This window comes from Capsicum annuum, chromosome 10, assembly GCF_002878395.1.
Source record: "Capsicum annuum cultivar UCD-10X-F1 chromosome 10, UCD10Xv1.1, whole genome shotgun sequence".
Classification (NCBI taxonomy): domain Eukaryota; kingdom Viridiplantae; phylum Streptophyta; class Magnoliopsida; order Solanales; family Solanaceae; genus Capsicum; species Capsicum annuum.
In genome coordinates, this window is record NC_061120.1 from 208496324 (window position 1) to 208515650 (window position 19327).

At 33.2% G+C, this 19327-nt stretch overlaps 1 protein-coding gene across 1 annotated transcript; it reads right to left on the reverse strand.

The window, feature by feature from the left end:
• Positions 1 to 6720: 6720 nt before the first annotated feature.
• Positions 6721 to 8286, reverse strand: LOC107844603. The gene is made up of 2 exons (XM_047397813.1): positions 8109 to 8286; positions 6721 to 7448 (listed from the first exon to the last, which is right to left on the reverse strand). Exons 1-2 carry the CDS (start codon positions 8284 to 8286, stop codon positions 6721 to 6723), a joined length of 906 nt encoding a protein of 301 aa, XP_047253769.1.
• Between the last annotated feature and the right edge of the window lie 11041 nt (positions 8287 to 19327).

Sequence of the window (19327 nt, forward strand, 5' to 3'; positions counted from 1 at the left end):
AGTCGGTCAGAGATCAGAAGGTAGAGGTTTTCTCCCAAGGGGGAGATAGTGTTCTCCGTTGTCAGGGTCGTCTATATGTTCCAGGTGTAGATGACTTGAGGCAACGAATTCTTGCAGAAACGCATGGTGCGCGCTACTTTATTTATCCAGATGCCACTAAGATGTACCGCGACTTGTGGGAGATCTATTGGTGGAGTGGGACGAACAGAGATGTTACAGAGTTTGTGGCTAAGTGCTTTACATGTCAGTGGGTTAAGATAGAGCATCAGAAGCCTAGTGGATCCATGCAGGATTTCAGTATTCCTACTTAGAAGTGGAAAGAAGTGAACATAAACTTTGTGACGGGTTTGCCTCGTACTCGTCATCAGCATGATTCAGTTTGGTTCATTATAGATAGGATGACCAAATTAGCTCATTTTCTTACAGTCCATACCTCATATTCAGTCGAGGATTATGTCAGACTCTATATCAGGTAGTTGGTCAGATTGCACGGTGTTTCATTGTCTATTGTTTCAGATAAAGGTACCCAGTTCACCTATCACTTTTGGAAAGTATTCCAAAAGGGTCTTGGTACCTAAGTTTACCACAGTACAACATTTCATCCTCAAATAGATGGTCAAGCAGAAAGGACCATTCAGGCCTTGAAAGATATGCTAAGGGCGTGTGCAATTGATTTCAAGGGGATTTGGGATGACCACTTGTCTTTGATTGAGTTTGCATCTAACCGCAGCTATCATTCTAGTATTCGGATGGCTCTATTTGAAGCTTTTTACGGTAGGAGGTGCAGATCTCCAATTGGTTGGTTTGAAATGGGTGAGGCCTCAGTAGTAGGTCCTGACTTGGTATTCGACACCTTAGAGAAAGTTTAGTTGATCAGAGAACGACTCAAGACAGCTTAGAGCTGATAGAAATTGTACTCAGATGTGCAGAGAAAGCATCTCGAGTTCGAGATTGATGATTATGTGTACTTGAAAATCTCTCCTATAAAGGGAGTGAAATAATTTGGAAAGAAGGGAAAGCTCAGTCCCTGATATATTGGTCCCTTTAAAATTCTCAGTTTTTTCGGCAAGGTAGCTTATGAGCTCGAATTGCCTTCAGATCTAGCCTCAGTTCATCCAGTGTTCCATGTCTCCTTGCTAAAGAAGTGCACAAGTGACCCAATAGTTGTAGTCTCTGTAGAGGACTTAGACATTCAGAACAACCTTTCTTTCAAAGAGGCCCCAATCAAAATTCTTGACTACCAGACTCGCAGACTAAGGAACAAAGAAGTCCCTTTAGTCAAAGTTCTTTGGTGAAATTAGTCCGTTGAGGGAGTTACTTGGGAAATAGAAGCATACATGCGGACCAAGTATCCTCACCTTTTCTTCGCAAACTCAGACTCAGCCCAAGCTAGTAGCTTTCCTTAAGCTTATTCAGTTTAATGTTTAGATTTCAGTTATAAACTTGGTATCAAATACCCTTGCATATCCAGTCATATGTTCATGTAGCATGTCAGTCACGTATTAATGCATCAAATATGCATTCTCATCACGAGAAACTCAGCTTCTCAGTAATTTCAGTCATGCGTTCATGAAGACTATCCGTCACATATCCATGCATCAGACATGCATATTAGTATGAGATTTCAGTATATTAGAAGTTCCAGTCATATAGACATGTTCAAATGTTCACATCCCTTAAGTAAGATCAGTCTATCGGCTTTTCCAATCTAGTCAGTCCCATTTGAGGATGAATATTCCCAAGGGGGAGATATTGCTATACCCCAAACTTTCTTTAAGTCAAATCTAGTATTCAGAAGCGTTAGTGATGACTTTTTAAATAATTAATGTTTAAATCAGATAGAATTTTAATAATTTCGACTTTTTATCATATGAGAAATTGCATAATTCCAACGATACCAATTTTATCCAAATTTGGTATCGGAGTAAAAGGTTATGGACTTTTTAAAAAGAACTGTCGGAACTGCCCAGAAGCGATGGTCAGCCCAGCGGACTGTCGAGCTAGCGACAGACCATTGCCCAAGCCGTCACGACTAAGGCAGTGAACCCATTTTCTGGCCAAGTGCGACGGTCAGGATCGACGGACCATCGAGCTAGCGATGGACCATCTCCCAAACCATCACAGACGAGGCAAGAAGTTCAGGTTCTGTCCAAGTATGATGGAATGAATCGACGGACCATCGAGCCAGCGACGGACCATCATCCAAACCATCGCCACTTTTGATCATCGATTTTAAGCCATTTTTAAAAGGGTATTTAGGTCTTTTCCACCCGTTTTTACCCCTAATTATACCAGACCAGAGCTCATAACTTCATTATTCATCTACAATACAAAATTAGGGTTTCTCTAAAAGATCAATCCCCAAGAACAAAAAACCCTAGGTGTCTAATCCTAAGTCAAGAATTCAAGCTTTCCTCTACTAATCTTCAAGAAATCATCCACCCAGGTATGTAAAGTGTTGATTCATGGGTTTCTTTCACCCATGAAGCTCAAGAATCCTATTTTAAACTCATGAATTATGATTTTCATGTGGCGAGTTGATTTTAATTATGTTGATGTGGTTGTATGAATTTCAAGTTGGAGTCTTTATGTACTTTTCATAAAAGTATACTAGTATGTGGGTTTGGAATTTTTTAAATTAAGTTTATTAAAGTAACCATGATGTATGAACTAGTGTATATGCCTAAGCCTATGGTTGTGCATGCAATGTGTTTTGATAAAATGCCCAAGAGAATAAGAATCATTCTTTAGGACTCAATTATGACTAAATTGATGAACCCATGCTTTACCCTTATGTTAAAAATAACTTCCATGTTATTGTTATGCATTGAAATAGTTTGATGGATTGTTCAGGAGATTAGCCCTATGAAATTATGACATATTTATATGTATTCCTATTCATGTACTAATCCATGATAATCATGTGCCTCATAAAATTCCCCAATGATTGTATTATGGATTGTTGATTATGGTCGTGAGTCCAGAGAGTGTCATGTCTTGTCAGTTTCATGCTATCAAGTCCTGGGGGTACTTGTACCCAATAATTTAGCTGTGTGCCAAGATCCAGTGTCAGTTTTCAAGATACTCTCAGTCAAGCCATGTTCAGTAGAATTCAGTCAGTGTCATGACTCAGGAAAACTCAGTAATCTCAGTAATCTCAGTTAGTTATCATATCTCAGTTATATTCCGTCAGTCAATGGAACTTAGTGAACTCAGTCCAATCAGTTCAGTATAATTAATTAGTGCCTAATCATATGGGAGTAGGATTCAGCACCGAGTGAGCCCAAGGATGGGAACTCACCTGCGAGTAGAGGGTGTGATTCTTAGAAGCAATCCTTGTACTCCAGAACTACGTAGCCAGCGTAGGTTGAGACATCTAACCTATTAGATGAGGGTTGATGAGGTAACTTAACCTGTTAGATGAGGGTCCCACTATTCTCCTTAGAGTACCTGTTAGATGAGAGATTACTTACCGCTTGTTCTTATCAGTGGCGCGGTATTAACACCCTTCCAATTGGGGTTACAGATTAGACCCCAACTCAATTATATTATCTTAATTGGGGAATGTCAGTTAGATGACTACTTCCCACAATTACAGTCTTAATCTCAGTCTCAGTCTCAGTAATAGAACTCAAACAGTTCTACAGAATTCAGGACTGTCAAATATAGTCACCCAGCTCAGTACGAAACTCATCTAGTTCCATCAGAAACTGGACTGTCAGACACAGTCATTTAGATAATAGTATATCATTTATACAAAAACATATATTATCAGATTTAGATTCAGTGATGTCATGATGTTAGTTACAGTTCACGTATTCATGCATGTGTTCTAACGTTTATGTTATTCAGTCAGTTAGTATTGTTCATGCATATAAGAACCTTGTATTCAGCCTACCTCACTTGCATACGAGTACATTCAATCGTACTGACGTATTTGCGCTATGGTGTTTTTATACCATAGGTTCAGAAGCATGGGCTCTAGAGCATCCTTAATAGATCAGACGTTCAGCAGCCAGACTAGCATTGAGTCCTCATCATTCGAGGATAGCATAGTTATTTATTACTTTATTATTTTAGTAGTCCAAAGTTAGTTGGGGACATGTCCCATCAACTCCACAGTTTTTAGACAGTTTAGTGGCTTCCAGACTATAGCATGTTCAGACAGTTATTTTAGTTTTATTTTGTTATTGATATACCATATTTTCAGATGTTATATTTTATCAAATATTTGAACCTTATGGCCTTTCAGGCTTTTTTCGCATTTATATAGTATATTATGTAGTGCCCAGTTACAGATATCAGACATGGATTAGCTTGTGTTCCTTCGGGGTCATGAGTACCATGTAGCATTTCGGGTACCAAATTCGGGGCGTTACATTTATTTAAAGGCTTTTACAATTCAATTTGGTTGGTTTGATGACTTCTCTTTTTGTTTGGACCTAGTAATTCAGTGTTTAGTTCTTCCTTGATGGTTCTGTTTTTTGGAGTATAATTGTTGGAATTTTGGGGTGCAGGGCTTCTAATTTTCTAGAGAGTACGAGGGAGTTTGTCTACAAATGAGAATGTCCTACAGTCCAGTAGCGCACCTGTTCTTTTTTTTTTAGTGAAGTGGACTAATTTCCACTTTGCTGGTGCCCTTAGATTGCTGAGAATTCTAATTTTCAAATGTCTGGATTGTAAATTTTCATGCATTGTTAATCCCTTCTATTTCAAGATTTTTTTCATATTGCAATAACCATGGTACGGGATCGGTTTTTTTGGTTTCTAGGTTTATGTTGATGGCACCACAACCATGTAAGTTTAAGAAAGGAAAGCAAGCATTAAGGAGCTTTATGGTTTGTTTCTACATTTTTCTTCATTTTGATACATTCATATAACTATTAAGATAAAATAGTTATACTGAATAATGATTGTTAATACTCATTAATCATATGCATCTATTATTTATCCCTTCTTTCTTCAACTTGAAAGAGGTGTTACAGGTTCTCAAGACAAAAAGAAAAAAACTGTTTGCATTGAGAGATATAGGAGAAGAGATATTGAGGATTACTGACATTCTTCTGACTCAAACACTAAAAGAGAAGAGGAATATAGAACCTTCAGTTTTGAGGATCTGTAAAAGAGATAAAGAAACAACTAGAGCATGCGATCAGTATAGGTAGGTATAATTAGTAAGCCTTAAACAAGTGTAACTCAACTAACATTTGGATTTTCTCTAGCAACGCGTAACTACGCCAGTAATTAGCGGATGTGTCAAACTTAATTGCTTGCCTTTGTAATTACATAAACAATAATATGCAAGAGAAGTATCTCCTAATAATTGACTATAAAGTCAGTTTCTTTATTTATTCAATACTGGTGTGCGTGTCTCTACATAGGTTAGAAGGAAGTCTTACATCTTGTTGAATTCTTTTCGAGTATGTAATAGAACAGATTCAGTGTCACTGTTGAGTAGATTTGGTTGACAATGTAAGCCTAAGTTGTCTCGTGAAGGGTCCAAAAAATTTAGACAGGACATCATTTAGGAGAAGAGTCATTCATGCCGGTCTGGTGTCAGAATACTACCCTATTCGTCTTGTCAGAGTAGCAGTTGTTCCTTAATTAGGAGTTTCACAGCTCATGTTTTATTGTGTAATTCTAGGTCTTTTCCCTTTTGTTATTTCTGTTTTTGTTGGATAGAAGCTTCTTTTCATAAGCAAATGTTGATTGATCTATGTTGTTTCTTGTTGTTTCTTATTTGCAAACATATTTAATACTGAAGCAAGCTTTACCTGCTCAACTAACCTGTACAACTTCTTCACTTATAATCAGGGAAAAGTTGGTTTGTAAAGATTGGGCATTGGTAGTTAACTAATGATGGACAAAAATAATACTATAACACCCAAACAAAGGCATGGTTAATCAACCTATTCATTCTTCATATAAAAATCTATTATTTTATGAAAGGCTTGTGGGGTTGTAGGTGATAATGGCTTGTTGTCTTTGGGTGATACATTGTTCAGTCAAGTAGAAACTTGATTTTTGGAACTTCTATTTATATTTGTATGGTGTAATATTTCAATCTGATTATTGTGTTTGATTTTTATTCTTACGTATTTGTCCATTTGTACTGAATTTGGGCATTTGCTTGCTAACATAGCAGAAAGATTGAATAATTGGATTTTAGATGCCTCCGTACATCCAATAATTAGATAATGATGATGAAATACTTCTCTAGTCTTCTTTTAATCTGTTGATTGTCCTATCATTTTGTTGAGTGAAAATGCTCTGTTGTTTGTCTCCATCTCACAGAGGAAACGGGAGAGCTCGAGTCCAGGGATAAGTCAGATTATAAAGAATAAGAATGAAGTTATCAGTGGTCAAGATTTTGAAAAGCTACTGAGTTTGTTATGTACATCTAAAGAACCCCTTAAAATAGCGGTTATCGTATCTATAACATTGATCTATTTTCTTATCAAGTACTGTAACTATAGCTTTCTGTCGGATAAGTAACTTTCTAGATAAGGGTCTAACGTTATGGCTAAGGTTCAAACTTTACTTCGTATATAATTATAACATTTTCTAATTCACAGTGCCTTTAGGAAAAAGAATTTAAGAGCGAAGAGCAAATAAAATACTCATTTTGATTAATAAGAACTAATTAACATGACAAATCTATTAGCGAACAGCTCAACAATATAAGTACAAAGACAACTGGGAAATTTATTTATAAATTTCTCAAACTAAATTACGAAAAAACTTTTTGTACACTACTTTTTTAACTTCGTTTGTTATATTTCCTCCATCATCGTAGGATAAAATCTTTAATACCTTCCTACTTATCACCCATGAAAGAGCAACATATAATTGTCCATGGGTAAATACTGATTTCTTCAAAAATAACCTAACATGAGACAATGATTGGCCTTGACTTTTCTTGATGATCATAGCAAATGAGATAATGATGGGAAATTGTCTTCGCTGAAACTTGAAAGGTATTCTTGCATCCAATGGTGTCAAACTCATTCTTGGGATAAATATTTTTTCACCTACCATTTTGCCTGATAAAACCTTAGCTTCTATAACCCGATCTCTAGGTCTTTTGATGATCATCCTCGTCCCATTACACAATCCTGATGATTGATCTATGTTTCTCAATAACATTATCGGTACACCTACCTTCAATGTGATTAAGTGATTACGAATTCCAGAACACTTAATACTGTTTAGGAATTCTGGTGTGTGCACATACTCCCATGCCGTAAAAGAATGATTAGACATACAAACTGTATCAGAACTCAGATATGTCTTCTCAGGATTATGATTAAGTGATACCATAAATTCATTGATCGAGTCCACCATGTCTAGAGTCAAAGCAAGAATTTCTCTTTGTTGGAGGTAATCTATATCATTGGAGTGACAATAGAATTCAGGATATGCACTATCTACAATTGTTGATATTGGATCTGCCCAATCATTAATAAGAATATCATCAGAGTTGAAATAGTCTCAGTGCCATCAATGGAGCTTCCAATGTTTTCATCACCGATTGACAAAATCCAATTGGTAAAGCTTATTAACTCTTCCAAATGTGCCTAATCGATTTCTTTACAATCTTATATTTGTTGTTAGCTTTAGGACTTGACAATGCCTCCATAAATCTGAAGAATTTAAAGTAGCATTAACAATATCTTGCCTTGTTCCTTTTGTTATGACTGACAAAATCAGTCTGAAGTCACCACCTAGAACAACTGTTTTCCCTCCAAAAGATTTAGCTAAACTGAATGTGTTTTTAAACCTAAGAATATCTCGTAGAGTATGATCAAGAGCTTCAAAATAATACCTATGCATCATTAGTGCCTCACCCCAGATAATCAACTTTGTCTTAACAATAAGATTTGCTAGAGGACTACCTTACTGTATATTGCATGTTGCATCTTCGGTTGGATTGAGAGAAATTTCAAATCGTGAATGAGTTCTTCGACCTCCAGGTAACAAAAGAGATGCAATGCCACTTGATGCAACAGTTAACATAATATCTCCTCTAGATCGTATGTCAGATTACAAAGTCCTCCAAATAAAAGTCTTGCCAGTTCCTCCGTGACCATATAAGAAGAACAATTCACCTTTGTCTTCATTCACCGCTGCCATTATTTTGTCATACACCAACTTTAGTTCAGACGTCAAATTCATTACTAATTGTTGGTGTTCAACCAACAAAGAGTACCTGTTATAATGCAATTCATCATGGATTAATCTATTGGCATTGTCCACTTGTTTCTCCTTGGAAACAGGTTTTGGCATAGTCAGAAAATCCTAAAAACTTTTTCCGCAACCTTTCAAAATCTTTTCCAACCTATGCAAACAATGATTTCTCAATTCATCATCTATCATCTCTGCTCTGAAAGAACAAAAATATTATAAAGTTTTAATAGTAACAATATAAAAATATCATAGCAACATATATACGAAATGTTAGTTATTCTTAACTATAAATTTATCCCTGGATTAAATAGCAATACTCTTTCTTCATGTAGGATGTCTTCTGATAGAACTTCCATGTTAATTGCCAAACATATTCTAGACATGACATCGAGTTAGACAATAACAACATTGCAAATAATTGTCTAAGATATGATGGCATTCCCCAATCACTTGCTTCCTTTATAGCATCAACATACTCTTTGTCATCATCTAATAAGCCAAGTGCATAACATGCATCTGTGAAAGTGGTGTGGTCACGATTTTTGACTTTCTTAAGATCCTCAAATCTTTTCACACCTCTAATGACATTCAATAATAATCTTAGATAATATAACTCGTCACTTCCAGGCGGAACAAAGAAGATCCTTCCAATAGAAAATGCAAAAGTCTTTCTTTTCTCCCATTTCTTTGAGTTTTTTTTTTCACAAAAAATTAAGTGGAAATTCTGCATAAGTTAATTATCTAGCTTTAGGAAATTCTTTATTTGCCTCAAACCAACTTAAGAACATTGATTTCCTTGCACTCGGCAACATCGTCAGTTGGATCATCATCAGAGAATATAACATTTTGTTCATTTTTAAGATGAAATGCTAGTCTTTCTAATGGAGGTTGACTATATTGAATTGGAAATCTAAGTATTCTTCAAGCAGCTTCACTGGATGATATGTATCGACAATCATAATACATGTTTATTTCATCGACATTTGATGAATCTTCCTCATTTGCACTTTGAGAAAAAGTAGCAGTGACGCGATCATTTCCCTTATTAACGGACTTAAATAAGTACTTAATATATATGGATTGATTGCACCATTCTACATTGATATAAGCACCATACTTTAATTACAAAAATCGATTGTGCGGTACTACATACCTGTTCCAACTCAATAAGAAATAAATAAATTACATTTTATCTTTGATAAAATATTGTATTTTCAATTCAAATTCAAAAAAACTTATAGAGTATTCATTATATAAACACTTTACATTAATAATACCAATCGACTAAGCAATACTCCATACCTGTTGTCCAGATCAATACCATCTTTCTTGATAGTTCTACCATCTTCCCTTCATCTGTAAATAGGATAACCATCCCCATCAATTGTAATTGTCCCAACAGATTTTTTTGGAAAGTGCTTTGTGCATCTATCATCTTGCATGCAAGGAGAATAATTTCTCGCACGACCACACGGGTCATGTATCATAAATTACTACACTGCCTTATAATAGTGAGGATCAAGCAATTCATCAGGTATTTTCGCTGAAATAATTCTATCGTATCCGCAGAAATAGGATATTTATTTTGATCATGAAGAAAAAGTATGATGTGAGCATGAGGCAATCCTTATTTCTGAAACTCAACAGTATAGATCACAGCATCAAACAAATTTATTAGATGAATAAATTATTAATTAATCCATATATATATAAATGAGGAACTAATTTTACCTGCTTTTACTCTTTCAAAAATCTATTTGTCTTGAAAGTCCTTAACTAAGCAATCCAATTTGATTTTGAAAATCCTGGATAAAATATCTGGACGATCCTCGGGTTTTAAGCCCTTACTGTCAACAAATCTACAAATATCAGGCCACTTTGAATTGCAAGTAAACGTGATGAAAAGATCAGGGTAGCCAACCCACTTGCATATCGCTATAGCATCTTGATAATTTTGAAGCATGTATCATGCGCCCCCTGTGAAGTTTGATCTCAAAATTACCATTTTTTCTTGAGAAGATGGATTAGTTTCTCCACGCAAAAATGTGTCTTCTAACCCTTTGTACATATGAGCTCTCAACCATTTTTGATTAAATCAAATATAATCCAATCGGAAAGTTTCGATCATTATATATCCATCAATCAAGAATTGTTGAAATAGTCTTCTGGAAGACAGAATTGTTTAGACTTCAGCCTTTCTATCTTAAATTTTATAAGCAAAATACTCTCGAATGCTAACACATTTCCTTCCTAGAGTTGTTTCATCACCTCCATTATAGTGGATGTCCTCTCTATAGCCATCGTCACCATATGAAAAAATTAAAGGATACTACAAACTTAAATATGCTGCATTTAGTTCATTAGTCCTTTTTAGCTATCCAGACCAACTTTCAATGACGATATCTCTGTCACCTCTAGATGGTTCAAAATCTTCTACTACTAAAGCAGCAACTTCTGAAACTGTTGGCAGGCTATATCTTATTTCATCGGTGCCTCTTTTGCCTATTAATCTGAGTCTAACATTGGAGTTTCTATCTTCTTGAAATTTATCTCTTACCATTCTGAATGTCTTAGCTAAAACATTATGACAATCAAGCATTTTCTTTAGACCATTAACGATCTCAGCGTGCAGTTTGTTTATATCTTGACCAAGACTGTAAAGAATTACATTTATAAAATTAAAAAATATTTTCTTTTCATGTGAAATATTATATACACATTATTAATCATAAAGGGTAAAACACTAACCTTACAACATGAATTCTATTCTGTACTTCATTATTTGTATCATAAATGTATAATTGTGTAAATTTAGGGATGAATCCCTCAAGAGGCAATAAACTTTTAATTTTTTGATAATTCTGTCCAGACAATCTGAATGTTCTTGATCCTCGAGTTTGATTGACAGATGCATCAATATTTCCTCCTATAGAAGTAAATGAGAATATAGAATTATAGCTCCTAATATTATCTCAAAAGTGATTTCTTTTAAAACCTGCATAAAGTATGAAATGGAAAATTTGAGAATTATATATATAATGTGAATATTCTTCAGTGATAAGATCAAAATAGATGTTTAACTGACCAGATCCAAACAACAATTGTCTTAGAATTTGAGGAGGCTCAATTGACTTTGACAACTTAATCTTTTCATGATTACAACACAAAGAAAATATTGACCGTTTAGACTTTATCTTCTTGTTGATTCTTTCTTCATACCAAAAACATGTCCCACAGTGTTCACATTCATAGGTAGCATCTCTAATGTCCCAGTATTCTACTAGTGATCAAAATATATAGGGTTAGAGTCATATAAACTTACTTATTTTATGAATTCTTATTTGTACACTCATATGTATATAAAAATTAAATAGTACATACCTTCATTACTAACTTACCCGCAAACATCATCCTCTAAAAATTAATAGAGAATGAATTAAGTGGCAATCAAGATCTAGTTTTAACTATCAGTACCAAATTAAAAATAATTGATAACTAACTATTAAGTAAATACCTTCACAATCATCTTCATCACCTTCATCACAAGGAGCACAATTTAAATAATGCAGATGATCTTGACTTTGGACACCTATAATAAATAATTGTTAGCCATTAATAACTTCAATTTTTGAAATAAATTTTTTTTTTTTGATGTCTATTGATACTTAAATTTAGTAAGAATTTCTTACTAAAAAAGTTTTGAGCAACTCCCAAAAATAACTTGGATGATATTTTAGCGTACCATTGTTAGATATCAAATTTTTACATTGCATATTGAAAATACTTGAATTAATAGTTTTATTCACCAGAATTTCTTTACCTTTCTTCTACCTTCTATTTGGGGACAATCCACTTTCAAAATCTGTCATTAACAAAAGATAAAATACTTTTAACAAACAGGTGCCAAAAAAAGCTAAAATATATATTGATGTCTTCGTAATAAATACAGTAAAAATGTGAGGAGATTCAAATTTTACTATCATCTGCTACAGGACAATTTAAATCAGGCAGCATTTTGCCTAGAATCTGTAATCTCATTAATTAATATGTCTTTGTGTTTCTTCTGCTTTGTGGACAAACAACTTTCAAAATTTGTCATTGACGAATTAAGATTTTCAAATAAACATAAACTCTAGATTTTTCAAATAAATCTAAATAGTAATTTGATACAACTTAAAATTTGTCCTCAAAGAAAGACTAACCACTGTTCAAATCTCGTAGAGGAAGAGACTTTGAATAATGTGTGGGAGGTTGTGATGAAGAAACCTTTCCAAGTCTCATTATCGGTACACTGATTGGTGGTGTACAATTTTGATATGATGGAACTGGCACTACAACTTGTCCATTTGTTTTATCTCTATCATCTATATGCATTTCAAAAATTCTAATACCACTATTCAATCTCAAGTTATATAAATTCTTTTGTAATGTTTTCAGACATATAGTTCTATCAATTGGCATATTTGAGCTTGACACATTCTTTTGTTTAATCTGTCCATTGACCTCATCGCCTTTTATTTCTCAATTAGGTTACTATTTCTGGACATGTTTAATTAAGGTAAGCATATTATACTGATTGAACGATATAAAAACATAACAAATATTATATATATTGAAACTGACCATTTGTTATATCACATAGAGGTTGAGGAACTCTTTTCTGTTGTTCAATAATATTTACTCCATCATAAGTTGGGTCAATATTCTCTGTAGATAAAATTACATGATTTTAAAAATAAGATAGACAAAGAACGAACGCCTTAAAAATTTCAATATCATATGATTATAATGACTGCTTATAATACCTATTTCATTAGATGAGCATTTAGCCCATTTTTTATTACGCTTGATTCTTCTGTTTAATCTTGCCAATTTTGCCCCATGATTTTCTGTTTGCATGCCTTCCTGAATTTGAATTTCATATGAGTATTTGTGAGCCAGTTGAATGAGAGAGGAGAGAGAAAATGATTGAGGAGAGAGAGTCGCTCTTTTTTTTGTTATCCAAATACAACAAAAACTATGTTTTAGTTTTATTCAGAAATAATGTTTTTCAGTTGATTGTTTTGTTATTTTCAGTCTTTATATAATTTTTATATTTTTAATTTTTTAGTGGCAAAAATCTTAATTTTTTTTGTGTGCCCTGTTTTCGTTGATCTAATAATTTCTTTTTGCTTTGTTTTTTAACTTTATTTTTTTATTGTATTTTGAAATTAATATGCAAGTGCATTACTCAATGATTTATGACCTAAGTGATCACATTGTTACTTTTGAACATATATCACACTCACTTCATTATTAATATTTCAATATATAGCTTTTCGCGTTATTGTAATTTCATCAACTCTAATAAACTTCACCTAATTGCATTGCTCTTATATATGTTAGTATATATTGCTACCAATATTTACTTTTTTGATGCTTAGAATCATAGTCTCATAGAATAAACTGCTTAATATTTTTGTCCAACCGTACTGGATTTGAAAATTTGACTACTAAAATAGAAGAAGAATGATTGAATAATTAGATTCTAGAGGCCTCTAAAATTTCAATAATCATATGATAAAATATTTTTTAGTCTCTCTTTTAATCTGTTAATTGCCCTATCATTTGTTGAGTGACAATGCTCTGTTATTTCTCTCCAGCTTCTAGAGTAAGCAGAAGATCTCGAGAAAGAGCTTCATCAGATTACAAAGGAGAAGAATAAAGTTGTCCATTGTCAAGATTTCAAAAAGGTACTCGATTTGTTATTTACATCTAAAGATTCCCTTAAAAAGGTTGTTATCTTATTAGTAGCATTGATCTATTTTCTTACCAAGTACTACAATTATAGAATTTCTTAATGAGATAGTTTTGGATAAATGGACAGGTTGTGGAATTACTTGGTAGTTTCTCTGGTTGTTCATATTTATAAATATGAATAGTCTCCTAGTCCAACATAGATAGATCCTATCAAGTTACAAAAGTTTGTAAACTAATTTACCTCATCCATCATCTATAAGACTTATTAGTTTTTTAGGTGAAGAGGCTAAAATACAATTTTATTGTCAGTGTTATTATGTTTTTCTTCCCAGTTTCTATATCAGTTTTTGACCTTCCGTTTTCTACTTTTCTATTCAGAAACAATGACAATAGCAGCCCTCGTGGACATGGAAGCCCCAACGAAACTAATAGGAAGAGGCTACATCGTCTTTATCAGTCAAAGACATTCAAGGTGAAGATCAGTTTTGCTGTCAAAATCCAAATACAGGCAATTACAAATACTCTGCGTGGTGAAGAGTTGGAGAACTCTCAAGAAACATTGAGAGTCTTAGATATTATTCTATGGAAGCATGCTGCAAAACAGTAAGTAGTTGTTCTTTTTCTCTCAAGGGTTCAAGTGTCTCTGTTTTCTTGCATCATTTAGTTGATGTTCTTGTATCAGGGGGTGTCTGCTTGTTAGACAATCCTTTTTTCAGAATGATATAAAGTACCATAAAGTTAGAACTAAGAATTTCTTATAGGTCAAAATACACGGGATCAGTGTGTACTTGAAACAAATGGTTTCAAATTATTTATTTAAGTTGCTTGTGCCTTTTGCATTGGTGTTTACCTGATATTTGCTCGTTTAGAAAAGAGTAAAGTACGTAAGACTTATTAGTTTTTTGGGTGAAGAGGCTGAAATACAGTTTTATTGTCAATGTTATTATGTTTCCCTTACCAGTCCTGATATCAATTTTTGACCATCTGTTTTCTACTTTTTTATTCATAAACAATGGTAATAGCAGCCCTCGTGGACATGGAATCCCCAATGAAACTGACAGGAAGAGGCTACGTCGTTCTTACCAGTCAAGACATTCAAGGTGAAGATCAGTTTTGCTGCCAAAATCCCAATGCAGGCAATTACAAATGCTCTGCGTGGTCAAGAGTTGGAGAACTCTCAAGAAGCATTGAGAGTCTTGGATATTATTCTAAGTCAGCATATTGCAAATCCGTAAGTCAAGGCAGCATGTTGCAAAACAGTAAGTAGTTGTTCTTTTTCTTTTGAGGGTTCAAGTGTCTGTTTTTCTTTTTTTGTCATTTAGTTGATGTTCTTGTATCAGGGGGTGCTTCCTTGTTAGAAAATCCTTTTTGCACAACGATTCAAAGTACAATAAAGTTAGAACTAAGAACCTCTTATAGGTCATACCACACGGGGTCTGTTTGTACTTTAAATAAATGGTTTCAAATTATTTGTTTCAGTTGTTTGTGCTTTTTGTATTGGTGTTTAACTGATATTTGATCGTTTAGAAAAGAGTAAAGTATGTAAGACTTATTAATTTTGTGAGTGAAGAGGCTGAAATACAGTTTTATTGTCAGTGTTCTTATGTTTCCCTTGTCCGTCCTTATATCAATTTTTGATCGTCTATTTTCTACTTTTCTATTTAGAAACAATGGCAATAGCAGCCCCTATGGACATGGAATCCCCAACGAAATTGACAGGAAGAGGCTACGTTGTTCTTACCAGTCAAAGACATTCAAGTTAAAGATCAATTTTGCTGTCAAAATTCAAATACAGGCAATTGTAAATGCTCTGTGTGGTCAAGAGTCGGAGAACTCTCAAGAAGCATTGAGAGACAGAGACATTCACTACTTCTGGAGCTACAATAAGGTTCTTGTTTTTTCTTTTTAAATTATTTTCTTCTTTACTTTTTCCTGGATAAGTAATCCAGTTCATTTGTTATAAAGTATAAAATTTATTTATGAAGAGGAAAGCAAATTTTGTATTTGTATCTAAACTTGGATAGAATTAGGAGAGAAGGTTTGTACTCTTTACTATTGAGTAACAATTTCTTTTTAGATTGTAAGTTGAAAAATGGACCGAGAAGAGTAAAAAGGGAAATGGTAGAGAAATAGAATAAGAGGGGAGGAGAAGAGTGGTAATAATGAGTACACACAGAGGTTGTGTTCCTCCCACAAGACCTCCTCTAATTAAGCTTGTCATAATTCACCAAGAATGTGATGGATTATGATTGAGATAAACACGTATCAAGATATTTGGTTTGCCATATAAAATTGTATTTAATGAGTGTTTGTTGCTGGATAAGAAAATGCCTATTAAGCTGAGTTGTATTTGGAAATTTAATTCCAAATGGGATGGCTGTACTGAACTATATGTTTATTCTCCATTTTCAACCACTTGTATAAGTCAATACATAAGAGGAGGATAACTAAAATCATTGATCAATCAGATGAATGATGGCATCAAAACTATTTGTAGTCGAAATCCTAGAAAATAATGTGCTTTTTGGAATTTGAAAAAATGTGAATTTTCAAGAATAAGAATTATATATGACTTGAAACATTACTCAAATTAGAATTTTCTGTTCATCACACGGGGAATAGTGAAATCCCAGGATACTATCAAATCAACCATGAAGGAAGCGATGTTTATTTATTCTTTGCATCCAGAATTATGTCATGATTTATAGCATTGCAGTTCTTAAATTTATTTGCAGGATACCGACAAAAAGTTTAATCTTTTAACGGATATTTGCAGCATCCGAGATCTTAAACTTGTAAATTTAATATTTATTTCTTTCAAACGGCAATCTTAGTTTATTTACTGTTCTTGGTGTCCACTATCTGAGAGGGAGACTGATACTGAACCATGAACTTTAAGTAGTGTCTCGATTGAAAATTATCGCAATAAGACAATATTGTTATTGAATAGAGAAAAATAGATCGCAATAAGACAATATTAAAACATGAAAACTTGAATAACTTGAAACTGGAACCATCAAAACATTTAGTCCATAATAAAACTCAAATGCTGAAATTAAAATGGAAAATATGATATCCAACTGAATGTATCTTATTCAAGTCTTCTGCCAATGAGCTGAGATTCATGTGATTTTCTTATTTTTACGACTTGTTTGATCTTGCTACTTAAAAGTTGTGTATTGGGATCATCCTCAATTTTTACCACAGATGATTCACTCTTGGATATACTTCTCTTTGCTGGGGTATTTGAAATAAAGATCACATCGTTCTCAGCTGCAGAATTCTGAAAGTTTAGTTAAAAAGATAGTGAAAATTACTTATATTTATGACACTTTCATACATATATAAATAAAATAAGTGCATGATATTCATCTCCAGATGCAAGATGTTCATGGTTGAACTCTGCATACTATTAAAGAAAAATAATAATATCAACAACAATTTATATTTCAAGGTGATAAATTTTAACATAAATAAAATAATTTCAATTTGTCTGAATCTCATATGTGACTAATATAACATACAGTGCATGTATTTTCACTTGGTGGAGGACGATATTACTTGATGAGAACTTTATCATCATTAAATTTAAGAACAGTGTAAACTTCGTCATGTTTGTCGATGTTGTCTCTTTTGACGTCCACTTTAAATATAACCTCTCTATCCAAAATATAATCCAACTCCAATGGATATGATGGCGCACCAACAACACCAACATTATAAAATAAATGTTATTAGAAATGGTATAATAAATAAAAATATTCAAATATATATATATATATATATATATATTACCTTTAGTAATTCTTTCATTAATTCATTGGCAGTCTTCCTATAAGTTTCATTGCATATTGATCCCAAAGTAACAAATAAATAAAGCCAGTGTCATCTATTATTCTCAAGAATAATTTATACCTGCAAGGCACAATTTATTATAATTATATATTTTATGCTGCAATTATAATCAAATGTGTTTATGATATTTATCATACCTGTGATTTGCAGAATTTTCAAGTACTTGACATGTTTTGCAAAAAAATTTATTGCCAAGTTTTTCAACCCTTCTATTACAGTCCTTGCAACTCAGGTATGACCATCTTTTATCAAGGTCTATGTGTATTATTTTCGCAACAACACAGAAGCTATCTTCTTATTTTATTAAAAATAACACGGTTAAAAAAAGTTACCTGTAAAAACATAAATTATTAATGAAACAGTGTTACTTACCTCCATGCACTCAATTAATTGCTTGATAGTTTTAACTCCAAGCGATCCAGAAGATAACTCATCTGAAATAGAAGAGTTATTTTGAGATGACATTTGACTAATCCACTCGAATTTATCTCCACGCACATCTTTCATTCTGTATGTGTTGAAATTTGTTAAAATCTATATCATATAACAAATTATTCAAGTTACTAAAAAGAAATGGAGAGTATAATCCTATAGAAACCTGGATATAAATTCAGCAACTTCAGGCAGTTGAGGATTAATTCATAATTTTGAAGCAGTCCAAGAATTGCGCACAGAATATTTTCCTGTATTTATGAGTATATTTGTTATTACATGATGATAAATATATTCAATATAAATATTTTAAAGGTACAGAAAAAATTGAAAACCTTTAAATTTATGCGCCTGTACCAATTACAGCACCACTATGACAGGTTTATTGGTAGATCCCTCCAAGTGCGAACGACTTTGAAAAACGAATTTCCCCCAAAAAGTAGCTTCAATCATTTTATTACTGTAAAGAAAATTTATAATTTAATAATATAAAAATTAGGAAGCTTTAACATATACTCATATACTTAGGCTTGTCGTCTTACTCATAATCTTGTAGTTCCATATTTATGAAGATACTAGACTTATCGCCTTATTTGTACTTTTGTACAGATCCATAAGCAACGATTTATCCTATTACATCTTTTCAAAGATAAAAGATAGTATGAGATAGAGTTAATGCAACATTCTAATTATATAATTTTTCAAAAGAATAATTACCAAACTATTTATTCTCATCAACATCAACTTGGTTGATCAAATCTTCAAATGGCCGAAATTTGAAGATTGTCTTTATAAATTGTGGATCGCCTGTTTTCTGAATGCTTGTTCGGTGGGTGAACAACAATTTCATTGTGTGATTGTTGGTTTTGATTTTAGCTTGGTTTGGTACAATAATAAAATTCTTCATGAAATATAATTCTTGTTCCTGAATTTCCTCGGCGAGTTTAGTGAAAACGGATGTTCCAACGGATGCCTGAATATGATCATCCTACAAACAAATAATAATTCATAGTTGAGCGTATTCTAAGAAAAATAAATTATTATAATAAAATGAGCATAACGTACGTTTACCTTTTCGTCTTGCAAAAGCATTTCTAACGATAACAGCTTATCG

Coding starts and splice junctions, on each gene's coding strand:
- LOC107844603 (XM_047397813.1), bottom strand. CDS start 8,286: ATGCCAAAACCTGTTTCCAAGGAGAAACAAGTGGACAATGCCAATAGA. Junction 7,449..8,108: donor AGCGGTGAATGAAGACAAAG/GTGAATTGTTCT, acceptor ATGATTGGGCAG/ATCCAATATCAACAATTGTA.